At 42.3% G+C, this 25305-nt stretch overlaps 1 protein-coding gene across 1 annotated transcript in view; it reads right to left on the bottom strand.

Annotated features, from left to right (window-relative positions):
- LOC107397033 (matrix metalloproteinase-17) overlaps positions 1–25305 on the bottom strand; it is a 120212-nt gene that overhangs the window by 2668 nt on the left and 92239 nt on the right. The window contains exons 6-10 of the mRNA XM_015976904.3: positions 20755–20931; positions 15191–15293; positions 12599–12681; positions 11660–11812; positions 9304–9561 (exon numbers count right to left, since the gene is read on the bottom strand). Coding sequence (XP_015832390.1) covers positions 9304–9561; positions 11660–11812; positions 12599–12681; positions 15191–15293; positions 20755–20931 — 774 coding nt within the window. The remainder of the gene's footprint in view (positions 1–9303; positions 9562–11659; positions 11813–12598; positions 12682–15190; positions 15294–20754; positions 20932–25305) is intronic.

Below are 25305 nucleotides of genomic sequence, written 5' to 3'. Positions count from 1 at the left end.
ATGAGGGAAACATTGTTTGAAGAGTATTTTAATGGGAAATTATTAAACAAGCTTAGGAAGCAGGCTGAGGTAGCAAACGCAAAGTGCAATATTAAAAGTGCAAAACATTAAACAATGTATAATCTTTCAGTTAAGTCCCGGTTCGAATGAACTTTGACTCCTGCACACAGCATGGACGTAGAAGAGTAGACGCCGCACCAACCGCTGCTGCCTATGTTTGGCCAGTTTTGCAGGTTCTACATTTTATAACTCTATGGTTAACAGGATGTTTTAGCTAGGCTTTAGCTCCAGAAAAGCTATGTGGAGATCTGGAACTAGAACGGCAAAAGAACGCGTTCATAAACCCGTTCACACATGCCAGGACGAACACACTCACTTTTACGTTCGTCAGGCAAAATACGAAGAGTTCAGTTGTCGTTCACGGAAAAAAACGAATGAATTCACGAACGATCGTTGAACGCGTTCGGGCACAACACTGCTCTAGACGCATGTGCATGATGATATTTGCGGCTTAAGTAGCATTGAAATGTTCATATGTGATTTGAAGAACACTCCTGCACGTGCAGAATGCATTTATATGATTTGGAGAGGTTTTTGTCAGCCAATAAAACATTAAAGCAAAGCCTTATGGGTACTTTTGGTTTCTTAGCTGTAATGTTTCCAATGACTGTTCCTGATAAACACATCACTGTGCCTGTCCTGTCACTACAGGGCACTTAAGTTAATTAGAGTCAGCCCAAACACTAAATGGGCTTTGGCACCCTGCTCCTCTGATGAAAATGCCACCGCTTGCATGCCAATATCTGATGTGATGAAGTGAAAGTTGAGGACAATGTGTTTGCGACGTGCTTGCAGCTCTGGTAAGAAGTCAAAGGAGAGCTCTGATCTTATTAGGAATTTGACAAAACGAAAATCTGATTCTTGTTTGAGAAACATAAAAAAAAGGTCGTTACAATTAAGTTTAAAGACTCCACAGAGAATGATAAATCACATCCAAACACATCAATAAAAAAGTCATGGTTTCTTGAAGCTTTGACACACAATTTGACATTACAAGGTTAGACTTTTCATTTTCTTTGGTAACTATTGATGGAGGAAAACAAGCTGACAGAAAGACGTAATAATGTGATAATATTGCAGTTCATTAAGAAGAGGCGAGAGATAAACAAGCGATGGAGCTTAGTGAAGAACATCCTCTCACTGGCAATAGCTTTGGAGGAGACATAGAACAACTCCAAGGCTTGTCATCCAGCAGCTCTCGAGTAAACCAATGTTCAGCAATGTGCATGACTAAGAGATGATGCCCTTGATTTATTTTTTCATGCGTTGGCCTGAAATGTAATTAACAAACATGTTTTTGTGAAATGTATCTACTGAGTAGAAAAAATAAAACATTGCTTTCAGTAAGTTTGGCTTTATTCTGTGATGCTCACATTGAGCAACAAGGACAGATATAAAGCCAGTTATCCCATTAAACAGTTTATTTTATTTTCATAATATTGAGAAAAATATTGCTACAACAATAAAACCTCCTGATGTGCCACTTTTGACCATTTAATGTTTGTTTGTCAAACTGACCTCTTGATGATGCCTTCTCTTGGCATGCATTATTAGGGTATTTAAAGGGTAAACACTTAGTATAGGATATAAATTGTTTTTACTTTTTATTGCAATTGGACTATCTAACAGTCTGCAAATGGATATATATTTTCACCCCAAAAATAATGTAAAGTTTGGCAAATGCTACTGTTTTTTTTATAGTGGTGAATAACGGAGTCCCACAAGGCTGATGTTTTAGTCCCTTATGCCTCAGCTCCCTTGAGGGGTTACGAGATGGGTCGGGTTGCTATTCTGTCTGTTGCTGTTGTAAAAGCTAGTCATACCACCGACCCTGACTGCGTCATTCATGGGCACGCTTTAACTGCAGGACCATAGGATGGTTAAGGTGGAGTGGCTAGCGTCACACAACACAGTCCATCGATTGTCATACTAGAGTGTCATGGTTTATATTGTAATTTGTACAGGGACATGAGAAGATGCCAGTAAGTAGTAGCCAGGTTTGGTCAGCTTCAGAACTACAGTCATTCCTCATTGCACTTGTATAACGCGATGGCGCACATTTAGGTTTAACCCAGCCTTCCAAGTCAGTGTCCAACCAGCAATCTAGCCCACCATGACCCACAAAATGTCCCGGACCCTCAGAGAAACCAGAGCACTATTGTCTGTAAATTTATGACTATGTGAATTATCACCCAAATGATGTGAATTTTTGAGCTAATACAGCTATTAGCAGGTTGCAGTGATGATGAAAGAAACATGTCTTTGTGAAGATGCAACAAAAATTTGACAATGAAAATAGATTAAAAAAAACCTATGATTGCATTTAGAATAATTACACTTCCTCCATCTTTTTCAGCCACGGTTTTTGTTTGTCATCCTTTTCTCTTCACCTCATTGTGACGTGAGCACAACAATGGCTACTTTCTGCTCTAAAGGGTGTGGTTTGGATTTGAGCACTGTGAAAACTGCTTCTTGAATAATTGGTTCACCCCTACCTAAGCTGTGAGATATCTAAACCACCCATAGCATCATCTATAATAAACGTCTTAGTGCTTAGACCTCACTTCAGAGACAGTTTTTAGCCTCAAGCACACTTATAAACAGTTGCTTCCTAACGAATGTAGATGCTGTTAATTGATTTTTCTATGTTTTCTTTTTATTCTGGGGGAGTGTATCTACATTTATTCATGTCAATTTTAATTATGCATAGTGTGAATATTTATTTATAAAATGGTTCACAAGCATTTCATATCCGCTGCTCTTAATCCATGAAAGAAATACACTTCTGATTGAAAATTTAAGAAGCTGGATTAGTTTGTTGGTAGCTGTGTTTGACACCTGAGTACTTGAACAGGCTGAATTAGCAGTACTCTTTTTATTTGCCATTGCCAGCATTCAGCTAACAGAGCCAATACTCACTGGATATGACCTTCAGCTACAAGACAAACTCTGTACCAACTGCTTAGTAGTCTTAATTTTGTTCTTTTTACTGCACCACAAGTTTTTTTTCCCATCAGATCATCGTTCAAAGCGTCACACACTGCCTCGGCTATTTCATATCCTGCTGCTGTTCCTGTCCTTGTCTGAGTCCTCATTATGGGGGAAAAAGAGGATCCCTTCAACTATACAGGCGTCTGTGGGACTTTGATGTAAATGATCTCACTTCTGGTTTACCAGTTGTTCCTTCCTCGACCTCCTTTAGGAGGATGTTCTCGCCCAAATGTCTGGCCAAGAAAAAATGGCTCCAGTTAAAAGATGCTGAAGATAAAGTCAATCACTTTATTAGACACCTGTTCAGTTGGGTGTTAAGCATAGGGTCGATAGTGTTAAGGAAAACAACGCACCAGCCAATCACATAACAGCAACTGAATTTACTAAGGCCCAGTCCCAATAATAATGCTGTCCTGTGGTGCGAGTGCGAAGGGTGTCCCTATTCTTAAGTATGGATCTTGGGCCCACTCCTTTTGCACCTTTGATCTCCATCGTTGAAATCTGCACCATTATGTACAGAACGCTGGGAATCGTCCAATCAGTGAACTCATGGACTGTTTGGCTGAAGTCCAAGCATGGATGGCAGAGAACTTTCTGTTTCTGAATGAGAGTAAAACATAGGCAGTGTTGTTTGGACCATATCGTCATCTGGATTCTTCCAAGGTGGATTGTGGTGAGCTTAGTTCCTCCTTTAGTGCCTCAGTGGTCAATCTTGGTGTGAAGATGGACAATGCCATGTGTTTTGATGCCCATATTGGTGCAATGGTATCCTCCTCCTTTTATCATCTGAGACAGTTGGCTAAAGTGAAGCCATTTTTATCTAGTCAGGATCTTGAGACTGTGGTTCATGCCTTCATAACATCATGTCTAGACTACTGCAGCTCTGTTTTACTTGGTGTAAGCCAGTTGCTGTAGCTCGTCTGTAGCTCGTTCAGAATGCTGCAGCGAGATTCTTGGTTGGCAAAAGAAACTTGGATCACGTGACATCTACTATGGCTGCTCTTCACTGGTTTCCTGTTGATTTTAGAATTTGTTTAAGCCCCCTTTTAATGGTTTTTAAGGCTCTGAATGGACTGGCTTCAGTATATTTAGTGGAGTTCGTGCAGCCATATGTTCCTGCTCGAATGCTCCGCTCCAAGAGCCGATTGCTGCTGGTGGCTCCTAGCGCTCCTAAAGACAAGAAGGGATAGGACGTTCTCCGTAGCAGGACCAAAACTGTGGAACGCACTTCCCCTATCTGTTAGGCTCTCTCCTTCAGTAGTCGCTTTTAAAAAGACTCTGAAGACCCACTTTTATCGTTTGGTTTTTAACTCAGTGGGTAAGATGTTGTTGATCTTTTACACGATTTTATTCTCCATTTATGTGTTGGTTTTTGTTGATTTTCTATGTTTTAATTTGTTACTGTGCAGCACTGCCTAATGCCTGTAAGGGGCTCTGTAAATAAAGGTTGATGATGATGAATATTTTATTATTGTGTACACATAAGATTACCACAGTTTCTCTGTTGGAAAGATGCATTACATGTCTGATGAAAAATATTGTTCATTGATAAAAGCACCCGTGTGTATTTTCAGAAACATCATGCCTGTAATTTAATCACTTATTTTAATGATATTTCAAGCAGCAGGTTAGCACAAACAGCCATCTCTAAGGTTTACAGAGAATGGTCCAACAAGGAGAGAAAACTTCCAGAAATATTAAAATCCTGGATGTGCAGCTGACAAAGTCTCGACCAAAGTTTGAGGAATTTTTCTGACATGTTGTTGCATTTATAACAAATATTTAAGCAGTAGTGAAAAGATGATCCAGCCCACTGTGTCTTGACACTCGTACGTTTTTAAAAATGAACGAACAAAAAGCTATTAAATATCTGACATTTTAAAGGAGGAGGTATCATTTCAGAAATGACACTTGTGTTTAACATACAAAGCAGCAAAGCTCCGTTTGAATCTCTCAACTCCATTTGTTTGAAACAAACTATTTTAACACACTCGTTCTCTGTATCTTTCCTCACTAGTGTCATGGGTAAGTGGAGCTCCAGCAGCATCATTGGGTGAGACATGGGGGACACCCTCAGGTTTTCAGTCCACCACAGCCCCTCTTTTATTTTTACACATCATCCTTTTTTTGTCCTGTCCAACGTGCCCCTAAACTCGTCCTCACATACAGATTTTCACTTTCCTCCTCCTGTTCACACACCAGCTGTCAGATTTTAGTTCTGCAACAAGCTATCATTGTATTTCTTTCTTGCTGCCCCATCACTTCTTTCTCTCCCTGTGTCTGTGTCAATCCGTTGTTTCCCTCGTGTTGTTTCATCCAGAGCTGGTGAAACAAACAGAGAACAGCCTTTGATCTGGCTCCAGTTCCCAGGCCCCATGATCTGTCTATGTGCATTTGTGCGTGTAGGTTTACCCTTCAAGGCTCTGTGGTCATAATGGCTGGAGGTGAAGCTGAATGCGAACTGTGCAATTGACTGTTCCCCCCTCTATCTCTCTTGCTTCCCTTGATTTTCAATTTTTCCAGCAGACACGCACACAGTGTTACACTCATCAAAGTGCTTTGAGACCTCAGAGTGTACGAGCTCAGTCAACAGAACGGAGAGCACAAACAAGCTGACGGGGAAGGAGCTCCCTTGCATGCAGATGCCTGGAGAGAAGGTTAGGGACATCCTAGCATTCAGTGACCTGAAAATTAAAAACCAGGTGACCAGTGTGTGTGTGTGTGCGCGCGCGCGCATGTGCCATTTCAGAAAAACCTATATTCTCATGCATCATTCAGATCTAAGAACCATCCTCATAAGAGAAATGAAAACGTGTATTAATCCTTCTAAACACTGATACATCTTATTGCTCCTGCTTGTATGTGGTCTGTAACATCCAGGACTGGTCAGTTTTCACCTACAGATCAACCTACATGCCACCGGCCATCTGCAGACATAAATTCCATTCTCTAAGGTGGATTTTACATTCTGTCTTCCACCAAGCCCAGAAGATTCTGCAGCTCTGAACACATGACAACATACTGTCAACAAACCGTTCCCGTTTCAAGGCCTAAGCTTCCCTTATCGCTTCTACAGGATTCCTCATACCTCTGAATTTTCAGCTCATAAGTTAAATAATCATTAAATAACAATATGGTTGAATGAACAAATGTGATATGAATACTAATGAAATGTTTTGTTTAATCTGTGCCTAATTCAATGAAGTTGAAATGAATTTTATTATTACAATGAAACATTTTGATATTATGATCAGTAATGTTTGATTTAACAAGTGAATCATTATCTACACTCATACATAATGCCCATAAGATAAAGTTAAAGTAATTTCTGCACATAGATATTTTATTACCCACAAATCAGAGCATCTTGTATCTGAAAGAAGGCGTAATGTTCTGAGGTTTGTTTGTTAACACCCAGTAGCGGTTTTAGGCACGGGCAGACAGGGCAGTTGTCCGGGGCGGCATTTTTTCATGACACAAAAGGGGCGCACAAGCGCTGAGTAAAAAATAAAAAAGAAAGAAATCTGCGCCGCACCGAGGTTTTCTATTATCTGTCATATCACAGTGTCTGGATTGGAAACAGCAAGTTTGTTTCAGCTTTTCATTTTATTAGTCTCTTTAGTGTGTTTTTTCCCACTGGTGTTTGTAGTTTTACTTCCCCTTAGAATATTAGTTATGTTGCTGCTGTCCTTGTCTTTAGGTTTTTACTCTTTGGTCATGTTGGTTTCTTCCCTGATTAGTTAATTGCTTTCACCTGGTTCTCTTCCCACACACATGCAGCTCATCTGCCTCCCATCATGCCCCAGTGTATAAAGCCCTGTCTCTGTCTCATTGTCTTGTCGGTCCATTGTTTGTGTGTCAGCATTGTTTTGTGCTCTATGTGAGCTTTCGTTGTCCTGGTGTTCAGGACTTTGGGTTTTGGTTTGCTGCCCTTTATGGATTTTTTGGTTCATCATCCTAAATAAAAGGATTTTACTTTTTAATCGCTCCTGCCTCGTGTCATCTGGGATTTCCTGGTGCTCTGGTACCAGGATACCTTAGGCATCAGCTTGATGATTGACTTTGTTGTTGTTTCATCTGACCTGCGGCTGCATGTCTTGTACACTCGGGTGAAGAGAGGGGTCGGAGTTGTCAACTGACCACTACCTGGTGGTGAGTTGGCTCAGATGGTGGGGGAGGATGCCGGTCAGACCAGGCAGGCCCAAAAGTATCGCGAGGGTCTGCTGGGAATGTCTGGCAGAGTCTCCTGTCAGAAGGAGCTTCAATTCCCACCTCCGACAGATCTTCCAAAATGTTCCGGAGGAGGCGGGGGACATTGAGTCTGAATGGACCCTGTTCCATGCCTCCATTGTTGAGGCGGCCGACCGGAGCTGTGGTCGCAGGATCGTCGGTGCCCGTCGTGGTGGCAACCCCCGAACCCGCTGGTGGACACCGGCGGTTAGGGATGCTGTCAAGCTGGAGACAGAGTCCTATCAGGGTGTGTTCAAACTACAGGGGGATCCCACTCCTGAGCCTTCCTGGTAAGGTCTATTCAGGGGTTCTGGAGAGGAGGGTCCATCGTATTGTTGAACCTCGGATTCAGGAGGAGCAATGTGGTTTTTGTCCTGGCTCGTCCTGGGCTCGTTCCCAGTGAGAGTTGGACTCTGCCAAGGCTGCCCTTTGTCACCGATTCTGTTCATAACCTTTATGGATGGGATTTCTAGGCGCAGCCAAGGTGTGGAGGGCATCCGTTTTGGTGGCCTGAGGATCAGGTCTCTGCTTTTTGCAGATGATGTGGTCCAGTTGGTTTCATCAGAATGTGATCTTCAGCTTTCGCTGGAGCGGTTCGCAGCCGAGTGTGAAGCAGCTGGGATGAGAATCAGCTCCTCTAAATCTGAGACCATGGTCTTGATTCGGAAAAGGGTAGAATGCCTTCTCCGGGTCAGGGATGAGGTCCTGCCCCAAGTAGAGGAGTTTATCTCGGGGTCTTGTTCACGAGTGGAGGAAAACTGGAGCATGAGATTGATAGGCGGATTAGTGCTGCATCTGCAGTGATGCGGGCGTTGTACTGGTCTGTCATGATGAAGAAAGAGCTGAGTCAGAAGGCGAAGCTCTCGATTTACTGGTCGATCTACGTTCCTACCCTCACCTATGGTCATGAGCTTTGGGTAGTGACCGAAAGAACGAGATCGCGGATACAAGCAGCCGAAATGAGTTTTCTCCGAAGAGTGGCTGGGCTCTCCCTTAGAGATAGGGTGAGAAGCTCGGTCATTCGGGAGGGGCTCGGAGTAGACCCGCTGCTCCTCCATATAGAGAGGAGCCAGTTCAGGTGGCTCGGGCATCTGGTCAGGATGCCTCCTGGATGCCTCCCTGGTGAGGTTTTTCAGGCATGTCCAACCGGGAGGAGACCTAAAGGTAGACCCAGGACACGGTGGAGGGACTATGTCTCTCACCTGGCCAGGGAACGCCTTGGGATTCCCCCGGAGGAGCTGGCCCAAGTGGCTGGGGAGAGGGAAGTCTGGGCCTCTCGCCTTAGGCTACTGCCCCTGCGACTCGACTCCGGATAAGCGGACGAAAATGGATGGATGGATGGATGGATGGATGGATGAAATAAATTTCTTACCTTTTATAAACCTGACTCTGTCTGAATTTATACGAAGTGTGGTTGATTCCTGAAAAAGCAAAGAATCCTAGAATCTTCTGATAAAACATCCAGAAACCAAGCAGGTTGATATTCTTTATTTATATAGAATATCACATTTTATTGGTCATAAATAAAGGTAATATATTAAACTTAAAAGCGAGAACATTTACCCCCTACATGGTCCAAAGACAGCAGCTATCATGAACTTGGTACAATGGAGCTGCACAATCTGATTACACCGGGTGAGCTCCAACGTTTGGATGTGTTTGACTATCTGGATGTGAAGCGGAGAGTTGGCAAAAAAAAAGTGTGAGTGTGCTATGCTGAATTTATAGATAAAGGTAGGAAAAAGAAGAAAATCAACCAACTCTATTGGATCAGAAACCAAAACAACAAAACATTCTTCTAATCTGCATTAGCAGATTGACATTTCATACTCATGGGTGATAAAAGAGTGTTAATTTCTCTTAGGTGTAACGTCTTATCATCAAAAACAGAAACACTTTTGAAAACATGTTTTACGCCAAAAGATTATCAAAGATTATTTGACATTTATTTATTTGTGTTGCTGTATTTTGTGCAAAACCAGAATGCAAAAAGAAGAAATTGTCCTGAATCCTACAACTTACCATCAGACCACCTCATGGCGTCGTCCAGTTGGGCCGGCAGCCCCTTCCAGAGGATGCTTTCCTTGGGGTAACCCAGGTCCATGCGTCTCAGATGGTCATCATAGCGCCAGAAGTGTTTGTCCTTAAAGAAGTAGGTTTTATCGTTGTGTAGCCAAACGAAAGCTGCATCCACACCCTCCGTGGGTAGGCCAAAGTCACTGATTGGACGGGGGTAACCTTCCTCCACTATGTTGTCTTTGAACACCCAATACTTTAGACCTAAAAATAAGTGGGAACAGTGAGAATTATAGTCTAGCTTTTAGCTGGAGTAGATTTATTAGATCACTTAAGCAATGAGAAACAAGGGGGGCGGAGGGTTGCAAAAAAAAAAAAAACCAAGCATCAGAAATGGCCCCTGGGCTGCTCTTCGGACATGCCTGCTTCAGCACTTCAGGGAGCTTTGTCTGGCCACCAATAGGTACAGTTTTATACTTGGTGAGATAAGAACCAAGGTTACAAGCTAATACATGGTGGGCAGGTGGAATCCAAAAGGGTTTAAGGAAAAATGATCAAAAAAAAAAATCAAACGGACACCAGGAACGGGTCACATCAACAGAGAATCTAACAAAGAGGCAGAGACACCAAGGACTACATAAACAGCTGATTATTACGTCAGACACCGTGTGTGAATGGAAGCAATTCTAGAATGGTAAAAAATGAGACGTTTCACAACCAGAATCCTTTGAATTTTAAAGATGAATCTCACGATTTAGTTAGGCTTTTAGTCCCCAGTGCACACCAGGAGCATCTACGGCACATTATGGCAACGGCAGGGCTGACCCCTTTTGAACCTTTCCATGCGTGAGAGCGGGGCAGACCGCTTCAGTCTTATTAGCTGGTGGGGTGGGGGTTTGGGGGATGTTGGTGTACTCCAATTCGATGCGAGCTGGTAGCCCTGCAGCTGCGGCACATCTCTGTGGCAAATTGAGACCGTTCTAGACTATGGTTTGATTCACACCAGATGTAGAGCGGAACATTCCAGGCGTGTCCCAGAAGGGTCTTTGCTGTGCTACTTCAGGGATCAAGCTCTGTAGTTAACATAAGGCAAGAGAGGAAATCACACATGGTACTCGTGTGGAGCATCTGGTTAATTTCAAAATAAACAAACTATTGCATGGTTGTTAAAGCCATACTGTGCAACATTTTCATAATTTTAAATCATTTTCTTGAGCCAGTATGTAATAAAATCACCCTTTACAGGGTCAATGAAATGTCGCTCATACCCCTCTGTGGCCAGAATGTTGAACTTGCAACTTTAGAGTGGCGGCCGCTCCCTGTTAGACTTAGTAAAGTGGAGCAGACATGACTGGTGCTGGAGTCTGCTTCTTGCATGTTTTAGTATGTGAACACAGCTGATTGTTTTTTTATTTAGTGATGAATCACTCCTGTAGAACCTAATAAAGGCTGAGGAGACGTTTCAGCTGTTAGATTAAGGTTTTAAAAAGAAGAACGCACAATGAGGAGATAGGTTTCACTTTTGGTTTCACTAATGGACACTAGGGGGTGCTAAAAGCAAGCCGAAACTGCCTAGTGTCCCTTTACATTACATCTTTAAATGATAAATGACCCACACTTGTATAGCGCCTTTCAGAGTAAGGACTCCAGAGCACTTTACACTACAGTGTATCAGTCATCCATTCACACACACATTCACACACTGATGGTGATGAGCTACAATGTAGCCACAGCTGCCCTGGGGCGCACTGACAGAGGCGAGGCTGCTGAGCACAGGTGCCACTGGTCCCTCCGACCACCACCAGCAGGCAAGGTGGGTTAAGTGTCTTGCCCAAGGACACAACAGCAGAATTCTCTGTCCGGAGACGGGATCGAACCTGCAACCTTTCAATTACTGAACAACCCGCTCAACCTGTTGAGCTATAGCTGCCCACTGCCCCCTTTACCAGTGACCACATGGCTAATTTGTTTTCTGCATCTTTTGAGGGAAGCATCTACGTGTTTTTCAGCATAAACAAAGTTTTTAACCTGGCAGAGGAGAATCACAACATTATTAATAACATAACACAACAGTTTTACAAAGACAGCACCAAAAAGCAGAAGGTATGGAGCAAAATATCATCAATTAACAGAGTGGGTGGTGAGTTTAAAAATAGTATAGAAAAGGTTAATTTAAAGCATACAACACCAATTTTCTCATGATTTCATGATCTTTCAAGTCCAACTACACAGACAGCTACTCTGCACCTGACACACTGCTGAACTCGCAGGCAAACCAAGCTGCTGCACACTCGGTGTGAATTGGGGGTAGAAAGAGTAAAATGTCTTATGGCATTTTCAAATTTTTTTTTTGAAACTTTACCTTTAAAGAACACAATTTTATGGTCTCCGGGGCGCTCATATACGGCATCAATGCTGTCCAGGTTGGTCGGAAGTCCCCTCCAGAATCGATGGATCTGAGCAGGTCGCAGAGACACCAGGTGCTTCTCTCTGGTTAGTCGCCAGAAATATTTTCCTGTCCGGAGCAGAACACCACAGAACAAAACTTTAAAGCAATTAAAATGGTTAGAATATGTGACATTTTTGTTCTTTTTAATTCAAACTGTACTAATTGTTTGTTTTATTTAAAATAATCAATTAACGCAAATGTCCTGTTTTGCGGTTTTGTCTTTTCTTGACGAAACTTAAATCAAAACAGACAACATCTCACAGAAACCACAAAGTTAACATTTGGAGGAACAATTGTGGACGCCAGATAAAGTTTGAAACTATGCAGACATGTCAGGCTGCTGATATTAAAAAGGTGTTGCAGGAATGATTGCGTTACAAATTATTTTCATCTGGCAAGAAAAGCCCTCGTCTTCATTACACATCAGCTTAATCAGCATTCAAACAAACTGCGGCAGCGATGCATAAACTTTTAATTGTTACATTAAAAATAAAAGGTCTTTGAAAGGAAACGTCAGCTAAAGTTCAGCACACTTCACTGGCACTTCTGCCGCTGAAAGTTTGAGTCTGCTTCTTGTTTCTGTTGTCAGTGGGAGCTTGGGGGTCATTCCTCCAGAGGGCAGGCATGAAAGCCTGATGTAATTTTTGGACTGCAGTCTTTAAGCAGCTCAACGGCCTCAGCTGGGCGTCTACACCTCCCCACTCTATCATTCCTACCCAGTTTTCTTGCTCTCTTCCTTTATTTTTGTGCTCTTCCTTCTTTTCCCACTCATTTAGCTTACCACTCGTTATATGTCCCACATTGCTCTGCAGCTTTGTGGCCATATATCTCCCCTTTATGTTTGTTGTATACCTTTGAAAAAGAAGGCTTCCCCTCGTATCTGGGCCACTGCATCGAAGTGACTCGTGCATCTGTCTGGGCCATCTCGAGCCAGCCTGAGAGAGAAGCAGGAATCAATTAAAAAGTGGGACAACTGGAGCTTTTTTTGAGTAAAACTGGACATTTATACACATTTAATATCTATTTTTAATGCTGTTCCAGCACTTAACACTTTTACAGATCTATTTCTCCAACATTAACCCAAATGCCATACAAGCTACGGGATGCCTGTGCATGAATAAGTGATTGCCAGTTCTAAACAAAGGAGAAGTACCTATCAGGCAGTGAGATCCCTGGGTGCATTTATCCCCAGGGTTTTTTAAGTGATTTAAAGCTCTGACGTGGTCTGCCTGCCAATGACAGAGCCATTACCACCACAGGGCTGAGTGTGTGAGCCCGCCAGCCCTTATATCACCAACAAGGGTCTCTATTCAGAGCCCTATTAAAACTACGTACATCGCTGCCTAGTGGACGGATTGGTGCCCTTGTCAAGACTAATCTGGCTGTCTCACTCATCACGGCACCGTGAAGTTAGCAGGAAGTAATTAATGAAGCCACTGATGGGTCTGAAGTCTGGGAACCTGGGTTAAGAATATAGGCTGTAAATGTAGTCCTCACTGTACCCATAGATGAGTGTGCTTTGTGATATCACTGGTTGTTGCAGACTTTGAATATGGAGACTATTTTTAAGATTTATGTTGCAAAATCTCAAAAGCGGGTTTAAGTTTAGAATCAAAACATTTTCGTGTAAAATTTAAATGTAGAACTTTAACGAGTGATGGTCTGAGCCTCAAATATGCAGATTTGTGTCAGATTAAAAAAAAACTCAATAAAATAAATCAGGAGTCTAAAGCCTAGTTTATGCTTCTGCATCAGCTCCACAGAAGCGAGACAGAGATGTTTTGGACTCGGACGTCTCCTGGGGAGACAAAGCAATTCCCCTCCAGCAATTTTGGGGTACCCTCTCATGCATCCGGTCGTAGATATTGCATTTACTATAGTGTTTATATTGCTTTTTTGTATATCAGATACTTTTTTTTAACACGGACAAATATGTCTTTCATTCTCCTCCATCTCTTCATTCTCTGGAATAATCTCCCGCTGAATATCAGACTCTCCTCCTCCATTGAGGTTTTTAAGTATCACTTAAAGACTTACTTTTATTCCCTTGCTTTTACTGCCTAGCAATTTTATCGCTGGTTTATTTACACTGTTCTTTTACTGATTTTATTGACTTCTCTTGGTTGGTTCTTTGTGCTATGCTCTAGTTGTTTTATTCTTTTATATTATTCATTTAACCTTATATGTTTTTACCACTGTACAGCACTTTGGTCAGCTCACATGCTGTTTTAAAATGTGCTTTATCAAATAAATGGAATGGAATGGAATTCACCCGCAACCTCTAAACCCACGTTTCCCATCATTTCCATCCACGAATAAACTGCTCGCTGCATATCTTTTTATTCATCCAGTCACGGGTGAATAAAACGTTCATATTTTCATATTCTTCTGCTGCGTATTCCTCCAAGCTGCTCCATGTCTGCTGCTAGATATCTTTGGCTCCCTTTATGTTTTTGAGGGTGGTGTGGTTGACAAAAGCGGCGTCCTGACCAATCACAAGCTTGCGTTCTCCGTCTCGTTCGGCGGATGTTTAGAAAAGTGGGCTCTGTCTGTCCTTGTGAGGGCTTTCCAGCAGGCTCACAAGGACGGATAAAGGCATTGCGTGCTTCCATGCCGACGCAGATGCAGAAGCATAAACTAGGCTTTAGTGAGAAGAATCACACAACTCTAACTAAAACATGTACAAAAGAGAGCAACACACTAACACTGGATACTTTTACAGGTCTTGTGGGGACAAAGGTTTGACTAGTTGTCTCTGCGTGAGGGAGATAACAGCTAAGCAGTTCAGTTATGAGATCACAGCATTTAAAAGGTACATGAAGCAAGAATGACATCCTGTGGTTTAAATGATTATTGCACACTTTCTGTACATCCTATAAACTACAAATTTTCACATCTCAAATATCACTGTGTGTGTCCTGAAAATGTTTATGGTAACAACCAACGACTTTTACAGAAAAATCATGAAGATTAACAACACTGCCCAAACTTTCGCACTTGTGTTAGAGACTCAAGTAAACTTGATAGTGTCCTAAATTTGGTTTGATATGGAAAACCATAATGGTCATTAAAGGGTTGTTTGATTGTGCAGGAGAACAGTATGTGCATGTACGCGTTTGTTAATTCAAACCAATAGAAATATCAAACAGCTCTATTTGTGCTTGTATAATATGCCTCGAATTGGCTGCAAATCCCAGATTTCTACAGCCTCAATTTACTTTTATTGACATTCCTGTCTGCTGCGCTCCCCAGGCAGTGTCAAGCTGAATAAAAATTTACTAACTGAATACTAAAAGGTGTGGATTTGCAACAGACTGGTGATGCAAAACCTCTGTGCTCCAACTAAAAAGTCTCCTTGAGATTATGCAGGTTGCTGAAATGGATTTCTGAGCGTTATGGTGTTAGACGTGAAGGTGCATTTTTATAGCATCCTTATATACTTACAGGATAGTGGATCTGTTTTCAGGAAGATCAAGCAGGACAGGAGGCTCAGGCGTCTGAGATGGGCGGCCTGGTTGATTTGTGTGAGACACAGAGTCTCTGACACCTACAGGATCATAACAAATACTGAGTAAAAACAACACACTCTCCCCATGTCTGTATTTCTCTTTGCTTTTTCCTGTTTAAAGGTGAGGTGGGATAAGGTCATATGCTATAAAGGCACCCAATTAACTTCATCCATGTTTTTATTAAATCAATATCCTGACTCTATGAAGCTCATCAGCTGCAGCGTCCTGCACAAGGAGACCTCTGTGTCTCAATACACAGATGTTCCTACTGCTGCACTGACCGACTGCATAATGACAGCAGAGGCTCATAAGTCAAGACCGGAATAGAAGGACTGAGTGATGGTGCTCGTGGATTAGGGAACTGATTATTCGGCCATGGAATAATAAAGTTAGTAGCTGTGACATCAGTGATTAGTGGGAAATCATGCAGGTTTATTGAGGTGCAAAGAGGTGAAGTACAGTATTAAAGCATTCGTGAATTAAACAGATTTTATATGTGGTGTTATTTCAAATCGTTAAGGTGTTCTTGAATTACAAACTAAAACTAAAGTGTTGTGTTTGTCAGTGTTCTGGCCAGTCAATGTCACAAGAAGGACTCAGCTTCGAGTCAAAGACATCAGAGTATTGAAAGCGTGCATTATTTTAATGGCGGGGTTGTGTTAACCATTTCAGATTACTGCCAGATTGATGAGATGATTGTGCTATTTAGGATGAGAGGAGATCTAGATTCTGTTAAAAAAAAGTAATATTATATCTGTGTATTCTGTTTGGAACGCACTAATTCAATTATTTAATGAAAAAAGAAATGGAGATGCAACTCATCCCTCAAGACACGCACACAAAAAAAAAATCTACCAATAACCTGAAGTACCCTTTGCACACCACTTGGTGGCAGACATGCCGACATCATTAACATAAAAAAACAAACATTGACATAACATTCTGACAGGTACATTCACTGCAGTGAACATTCACTATTCACAATTTTAAGTAGTTTCTCTATTCCTCCTGCTATCTGCTCCATGTCAGAATCACAAAGCAAACAACACTACGGTCATTGTCGGTAACATGATGGCACCTGTGCTTGACTTAGATGCAGTCACCGGCCACTTTTTCAAGCTTTTCTCCACTAACCTCCTCTTTTCCACCTTGCTCCTGTCTGCGATCCTCTTCAGTAGTGTCCCTGCTACCATCTCCTATGACTGCCAGACTCTTTTTGTCCTTCGGTTCGTTCACGATCACCCAAGATGCACTGAGGACGTACCTCCCTGTTTGTCTGTTTGAGTGGCGCACTGGCTCAGAGCCAAACGACGATTACAACCAGGGCGCCTCCAGCGATGTTTATCCGGTCGCGGGTAAACGTCGGAGGAAAAGAGGTAAACGAGCAGGAATCCAGGTGAGAATAAGACTTCTCAAAGCGTGGTTTATCTAGTAAACATCGGCGTGATCTTATAGCTTCTTTTCCTTTGATTGGCGATCTGAGCGCCACTTCCGCATTCCTGCCAGGCCGCGTTGCGGTGCAGTTTCTCTGTCCAAGTTTTTTAAGGTCGGTTCATCTTCAATCCTCAGTGGTTTCTCCTCCTGTTCCCTCCATAAGTGGTTTTTATAAACACCGTGGATCTAACCCTGCTAATTTACATCCACTAACTCCAGCTGTTTCTGTAGTTTCTGATTCCTCCACCTCACTCAGCATGGCTCTATTAAATACCCGCTCTGTTAACAATAAGTCCTTCCTGCTCAATGATTTAATTCTCTCTAAAAACTTGGATTTTCTGTTTCTGACTGAAGTTTGGCAGCAAACATCTGATTATTCTGGTCTGATTGAACTTTGCCCGAGTGGTTATTCTTTTCTTAGCCAGCCCCGGGGTTCTGGTCGAGGTGGAGGCCTAGCTGTTGTTTTCAGAAACCATCTTCCATGTAGCTCTACAACCTCTGGTCACTTTGCTTCTTTTGAACTGCAGCTGATTAAAGTCGGGCATAAGGACCCGTTCTACTGTGCTGTGGTCTATGGTCCACCTGGTCCAAACAGTTCTTTCCTTCAGGAGTTTAGTGACTTTCTATCCTCCACTGTGAAGCTGTCCAGACTGGTGATTGTTGGTGACTTTAACATCCACGTTGATGATCCCTCTGATCACTTTGCCATGAATTTCTCCAGTCTTATGGACTCCTTTGGCTTTACCCAGCATGTTTCTGGCCCCACACACACCAGGGGGAACACTCTAGACCTTGTTTTTACCCTGAGTCTAAATGCTGACAGTGTTTGTCCTGAGGACATTTATGTTTCAGATCACCATTGCATTTTCTTTAACTTGTCAGTTTCTGCGTCCCCACCTCCTGCTCGCCATATGGTTCGTTCTCGTTTTCTTGTAAGCAAAGCTAGCAATTTTTCTGCTGCTTTTGATCCACCCTGTTCTTCTGATAACGACCCAGATTCCTTAACTTCTCAGTTTAACGAGCACTGCCTCTCCATTCTGGAAAACATCTGTCCTGTCAGAACCAGATCAGTTCCTGCAGTGAACCCTACTCCCTGGTTTAATGACAGCCTTTGCAGCCAAAAGCGCCAATGCAGAAAAATTGAGCGCTTGTGGAAGAAAACCCACCTCCACGTCCATCTGCTGCACCTAAAGGATCTTCTGACATCCCCTAACTCTGCAGTCACAGACGCTAGGGTTTCCTATTTCTCCAACCTGGTGTCCCAGAGCAAGGTGCTTTTCAACACCTTCAGCAGTATCGTCTCTCCTGCCTCTCCTTCAGCCTCCATCCACTCTGTTGCAGACTGTGAGAACTTTCTGTCTTTCTTTGTGGACAAAGTTAATAAGGTCAGATCTACTATCTCTCCTTCAGCCTTATCTCTGCCTGTCCTGACTCCAACCAGGCCCGTCATCCTAGATAGCTTTGCTCCTGTTTCTTTGCCTGAGTTAACCTAACTAGTTAACTCTATGAAGACCTCTGCATGTCTCTTCAGCATCTTACCCTCATCTTTGTTTAAAAGTGCTTTTCAGTCCATCAGTCCCAACGTGCCCTCTATAATGAATGCTTCTCTGGTTTCTGGTCAGGTTCCTGCTTACTTTAAGAATGCAGTAGTCCACCTGCTTCTTAAAAAACTGAGTCTTGACCCCTCTCTTCAGAGCAGCTTCAGACCCATCTCTAAACTTCCGTTCATCTCCAAGATCTTGGAAAAGGTTGTGGCTAAACAACTCACAGCTGCTCTTGATGAACATAACATCTATGATAGCTTCCAGTCAGGTTTTCGTAGAGCTCATTCTACTGAAACCGCTCTTCTTAGGGTCTCTAATTACCTTCTGACTCACAGTGATGCAGGGGATTGTTCTGTTCTGGTCTTGCTGGACCTGCCTTCAGCCTTTGACACTGTTGACCATCACCTGCTACTGGAGATGCTGAGAGACTAGGTAGGCCTATCAGGAACTGCTCTGAAGTGGTTCCCCTTGTATCTTTCTGAGCACTCCTTTTCTGTGGCCATCTCCATGTTTAGGTCCTCCACCACCTCCCTTACCCATGGTGTCCCACAAGGTTCTGTGCTCTTCCTCCTCTATCTGCTTCCTCTTCAGCACATTTTGAGCTCCTTCGAAGCAATCTCCTACCATCTTTGTGCAGATGACATCCAACTGTACATCTCCTTTAAGCCCCATGAGATGTCTAACCTGCAGCTGTTACACACCTGCTTAGACTCCATCAAAACCTGGATGGCTGGGAGCTTTCTACAGCTGAATGAAGATAACACCGAGATCCTCATCTGTGCCCCAGACAAGCTGGTTCCCAAAGTCGGAGACTCTCTTGGTCAGCTTGCTTCCCACACCAAACCCTCTGTCAGGAATCTTGGTGTGACCTTTGACCCGGCTCTCACCCTGGATTCTCATGTCAGTTCTCTTGTTCACTCTTCCTTCTTCCATCTCAGGAACATTGCTAAGCTGAGTCCCATTCTGTCCCGCTCTGAACTTGAGACAGTTATCCACACCTTCATCTCCTCACGCTTAGACTACTGTAACTCTCTTTTCACGTGTCTGAGCAGAACCTCCCTGAACCGTCTACAGGTGGTTCAGAATACCTGTGCTCGGCTTCTGACCAAGTCCTTCAGATACACCCACATCATCCCGCTTCTCCTCCAGCTTCACTGGCTGCCAGTCAACTTCGGGGTTCGTTTCAAGATCCTGGTTCTGGTCTATAGGGCCTTACATTACATTGGTGGTCTTCTTAGTCCCTACACCCCCAGCAGGTCCCTGAGGTCCAGTGATCAAAGCCTACTGGTTGTGCAGCGCACCAGGCTAAAGACCAAAGGTGACAGATCATTTGCTGCTGTGGCCCCCAGACTCTGGAACTCTCTCCCCCTGAGCCTGAGATCAGTGGACTCAGTGGTCTCCTTTAAAAAGCAGCTGAAGACTCACTTGTTCAGGCTGGCTTTTGTATGACCCTCTTCACCACTCTCTCTTTATTCTGCTCTCCCCACCTATTCCACCTTCCTCAGGATCCACTGATTTCCCTCTTTCATATTCACTGTCTCTCTTTCTTAACATTTTTAATCACAATTGTCTATTTTTTGCTCATTTAAAATACATTTTTAACCATTTTCTAAATTCTTTTTTATATTTTTACATTTTTTGTTTTAATGAAGCACCTCATGATTTTTATCTTGAGAGGCGCTATAGAAATGATATCTTCTTCTTCTTCTTCTTCTTCTATACTGGCACAAACACACTCATGGAGTGCAGCAGGCTGGAGCAATTAGCACATCTGATAGCGTCTGAAGCTAGCCCCAGCAGGAATAGAAGTGACAAAGAGACGGAACAAAACTGTTTCTCAGAGTGAGCTGCATGTCTTAATGGATGAAGAGCAAAGTCACTTCTAACATCAAAAGGCAGAGTAGAGCTCGGTGGTCAGTTTCCAACAGTAACATAAAAAATGAAAGGCCACATCTTTAAACGTGTATTTAGAACAATGGCCAGAAATTGGTCCTTGATTTTCTTTCTGGTCAACTAGGTATCAGAATTATATTTTATTCTATTAAATCTTCCCATTTTATGTGAAGGTAAGAGCCCTGCAAAGGTTTGATGTCATTTTTTCTCTGAGAGGTGCAAATGCCTCCAGTTCCCAGGAGATGGTAAATGCATATGGCAGCTCTTTGAGAATCAGAAACCTTTTAGCCAAAGCACAAACTTGCACAAACATTGGAGGGGTTTCCTCTAAATGCCTCATTTAAATGCTGGCAGACAGCTCAAGTGCTGTTTGGTTGGAATAAGGTGCAGATGACACTTTGTAAGGGCTCTGTAAATTAGACAGAGATGCCAAAATCTATGGAGAACTCAGAAAAGACACAAAATCTATTGGTAAATTCAGGCCTGAGAAAGTCTAGCAGTTCGTTTTTCCTTTTAGAATTAATATTTTAAATGCAAAACTAAAATTTATTGGCAGGATGATCAGGCATGAAAAAAATCTAACAAAGAGTAAAAAGAGCACTATTTTGGTTCAAATATCCCATCATACCATAGAGCTGCCAAACTCGAACTTTATCTTCGTAGGGTAGATCGTATTTCAGAGGGTCTCCTACGGGACCTTGGTAGTATGGTCTCATGATGGACTCCATGGCTGAGGTGTGGACCAGACCAATGGCATGACCAAACTCGTGGACTGCGACCGCAAACAGATCCATCCCGTGAGAGTCTGAAAAAACAAACAAACAAAAAAACAATATAAGACACAATAGATCATATCTTGGTGGAAAATATTACCCTAAAATGAAGAAATCGATTAAAGATATGCATTTAAAAAATAAATGACACTTATTCAAGCTAAACTATAATTTTTCTTTCAATTACAACAAGTGTTCAGGCCATATTATTATTTTACCAAAGCCCACCAGTACATTGTTCATTATATGGATGGAGATGAGAAGACAAGCAACTGTAGACTTTGGGTTTCGTAGCAAACCAAAGGTTTGATCCTTGGCATTTCGATAACTGCAAAAGTAAAAAGCTGCCTCAAGAAGCAAGGTATTAGGAAATAAATATCTTGTGGTTAAGCATAGATCCAATAACTGGATCACCACCATCAATAATTATTCCTGCAGAATAAAGAACCTAACAGAAACAACCAGAAACTACTGAATATCCGGTTACAACAAATGTCATGGCAAGTTTATTTGAATGTACACAAGCCATTTAATTGTGCTGTAGATAAAGAATAGAACAAAATGATGAAAATAAACAATAAATAATTTTAAAAAAGTAAATAGCCAACTAAAAACGTTTCCAAGGTTAAAAAGTAAATTGCCCAAATTTAGGAAATTTTACAAATATGTCCCCTTCCTGTGACCAACAGCTTAGACTATTTCAGTTCCATCTTACAGCACAGGATCCTTGGTAAAGTCCTTAGGAAAGCTCAACAATGACTTCAGCTGTAAGTCTGTGTCCTAAACTGATCCCTAACAGGAACTTTTCACCTGCTCATGGAGTAAATTGAGAGGCATGACAGACAGCTCAGGAAACTCTGAGTACTGTTGGGCATGTGGTGTAGTGAGATAACTTGGGTAAAGCTGCCTGAGTCCCTAAACTGCCAATCAAAATCCATGTGCCGAAACGACACCTGAGGGGTTAGCAGACTCTTAAAGAGCCTTCCCTTCATGTTTGGCCAAAACATCAAAAGAAATCTCCAAAACTCCTTGTTTAACTCTGAGAAGCACCACAAAACCTTGGACTTGGAGATTTAGATTATATGAAAAGCTATGTGTCATGCAGAGCTGGTTTAGAGTTCCTCAGTGGCTGGACTCAAGTCAGCCTTTAGTTAACCTTGGTATGGCTTCAACCGGGGACACACAGTCATGCCTCCAGCATTCACCTGGGGACTCCAGGAGACAAATACCGGCTCTAATCTACAGAAGCACGTGGTGCAGGTGAACAAAGGAGGGATAAGAGACAGAGAACTGGGGCTCAGCACAAAGGATCTACCATGTCATCGTATTTATGGCCCATGTGAAACCGACAGAATGGATGTGATGCCCGAGGACAGAGTCGGAGCAGGGAGAATCATGTGGATGAGCCAGATTTGTTCTGGAAAGCCGGGAAGACAGAAAGACAAAGTAGAGTTTTGTGTAGCGCTGAAATCTCGGAGGCACAAGCTTTGTTCTTCTAGATACACCAGTGACCCATTAAGAAGCTTTTTATTAACTCAAATACTTTCATTGCATGGAGCTGAGAACAGACTAAGAGCCTCATTCACCAGATCTCTATAAACCTTTTCTGACTGCTATTCCCACAGCCGTTAAAGGCAATGATTGTGTTTGCTTACATTTGCTGCTAAACTATGAAAAACTTCCCCAGTATATGAATGAATGGATCAGTCAGTCACCTATTTCCTTCAAATGCTATCTGCTTTTCTTGATTTTTTTTTCCCTTTAACTTTTGGAACTGAGTTATGTATTTCATTAAAAGTATTAACAAAATACCAAATCGGAAAAGGGTAGAATGCCTTCTCCAGGTCAGGGATGAGGTCCTGCCTCAAACTGAGGCATTTAAGTATCTCGGGTCTTGTTAAATAATGAGGGAAAAAATGGAGCATGAGATAAATAGGTGGTTTGGTGCTGTGTCTGCAGTGTTGCAGGCGTTGTACCGATCTGTGATGGTGAAGAGAGAGCTGAGCCAAAAGGCAAAGCTTTCGATTTACCGGTCTATCTACGTTCCTTCCCTCACCTACGGTCACGAGCTTTGGGTAGTGACTGAAAGAATGAGATTGCGGATCCAAGTGGCCACAATGAGTTTTCTCCACCGGGTGTCTAGGCCCGTAGAGATGAGGTGAGAAGCATGGTCAACCGGGAGGGGCTCGGAGTAGACCCGCTACTCCTCCACGTTGTAAGGAGCCAGTTGAGGTGGCTCGGGCATCTGGTTAGCATGCCTCCTGGATGCTTCACTGATGTCCCCAGAGAAGCTGGCCCAAGTGGCTGGGAATAGGGAAGTCTGGGCGTCTCGGCATAGGCTGCTGCCCCCGCAACCCGACTCCAGATAAGCGGCTGAAAATAGATGAATGGATGGATGGATGGATTTTAACAAAACACTTGCTTTAATGTGCTTGAGAAAATCTGCGGGGTAAACCTGACAAAACCTTATTTCCATACAACAATCTTGTCATTCAGTCATTTCTAACAAATCTCCTAAAAAGGTTGCAGGAAAAGTTTCAGCTTTGTGTGACCATCCCATGACATCCCATGATGATTTCTTGTTTTTGTATTTAAGTTTTGTCATTGGGTCTGATCCTGAATGACCAATTTTAGATGCACCAAAATCGGACACTTTCCCCTGTAGGAGATGATGAGTTAGGTTTTTCCTGACATGCCTGCCCTTTTTTCTTTAAACACCTGAAAATAAATAAATACACAAATAAACACTTGACTAATTCTTTTTCTATTTTTCTCAGACATCCAGATTTCACCAGCTCTTAGGGGCCAATAAATACTTGACACTAAATGCATGTTGCAAACAGTTATTTAGGTATCAGATGCAGGAATTTCCTTAAGCATTGGATGGTTCTCCTCCAAATGCATGAATTATACCTGATTTAAGTGTGGGCAAAATGCATCAGTGCAGGGTCACCGTTTGGCTAGCAACACAGGAACAGGTGCACATGTCCTTTTGCAAGGGCTTGGCGACAAAGTTGCATTTCCATTATAGGCGTTCCAGGAACATTCTGGGAGGGGAGAAGGTGACAGCGATAATACATTGACTGGTCTGGAGACAACATCTCAGCTGTTGTCTCCATAAAAAATAAAAAAAATAAATCAACCATTTCAGGACTTTGCTAAGAGATAAGCATATCACAACCATTTCAGCAGTGAGTGACATTATTGATCAGTGCCAAAAGGCATCAAAGGACATAAATGACTTTGAAGACATTTTATTCTGTCAAGGTACACTGTAATTCAAACCGATCAAGAGATAGAGAGAGTGGCTGTGTGAAATAAAAAGCGATGTTCAATCATCAGAAGAAACACTGTTTTCTGGCACTCTGACCAACCAAAAACAACATAAATTGGTGGCACCAGTTGAATAACACCAGTGAGGTGGTGTTCCACTACATTTTTAGGTGTGTAACATTTAGAAATGGCACTTTGAAAGTAGCATCAATATTGTTTTCTTTTCCTTCCGTTTTGCATCACCATTAACTCTTCCGATATTACAAATGCTGGTTGTCTAATCTGCTAATATCGAATCCCAATGGTTGACAGCCAGCCAACATAAGTTAACCTTAAGACCCGCCCAGTGACTCCACCGTGACATTTCTGAGGACATCTTCCAAGGCTGGTCCCTGAAATGGCCTGGAAAGTGGTCCTTTTGGGCCAGCCCGGAGACATGCACATACCATGAAGATCCATTATATTACCCAAATGCCTTTGAACAGAAACCCATAAAAACACCAAAAGCTTAAATTACAATAGAAATAGAAACACAATGCTTAGAAGAATTTAGGGTTAAGCTTGCCAAAGTTGTATTTTCTTTCTACTTGGAAATGTGGCAAATTTTCAATATTATGGACAAAAAGTTGAAGGAAATGATCAACACTTTCTTAATTTTGTGCACGTTTAGTCCAAAGCAAAACAACAAAGATGCTGTTCATGTTTGGTTAAACAAATTATTACAACCATTGCAAAGGTATTGTGGATTAAGTTTAATCCATTATTAGTAAGAGAAAGCTGTGTTGGATCTACCACATTGATTTGCTGAATTTAAACTCACTGTATGTCATCTAATCCTAAACGTATGACAGGATACCATTTATTATATCAGAGAAACAAACATACTGTTTCTCCATGGATTTGTGTGCTTCAGTTCTCACATTGTTTTCAGGAACAATAAATCAGTGCATTCTGCAAATAAAAAAATCCGACACAGAACTTTTCTACTCAATTCCTCTTTCTCCTATAATACATTTGTGTTGTGTTTATTCACTGTGGGGTTTCTACTTGCTGTTTTCATGTGATGTTTTTTGTTGTTGTGCTGCATTGCTTTTCCAGTTATCCTTGCAGCATCACACAAATGCTTTTTCTTA

The sequence above is a fragment of the Nothobranchius furzeri genome, chromosome 6 (assembly GCF_043380555.1).
Source record: "Nothobranchius furzeri strain GRZ-AD chromosome 6, NfurGRZ-RIMD1, whole genome shotgun sequence".
NCBI lineage: Eukaryota > Metazoa > Chordata > Actinopteri > Cyprinodontiformes > Nothobranchiidae > Nothobranchius > Nothobranchius furzeri.
The sequence above is the reverse complement of the archived record's forward strand: the minus strand, read 5'-3'. Positions and strand labels throughout refer to the sequence as shown.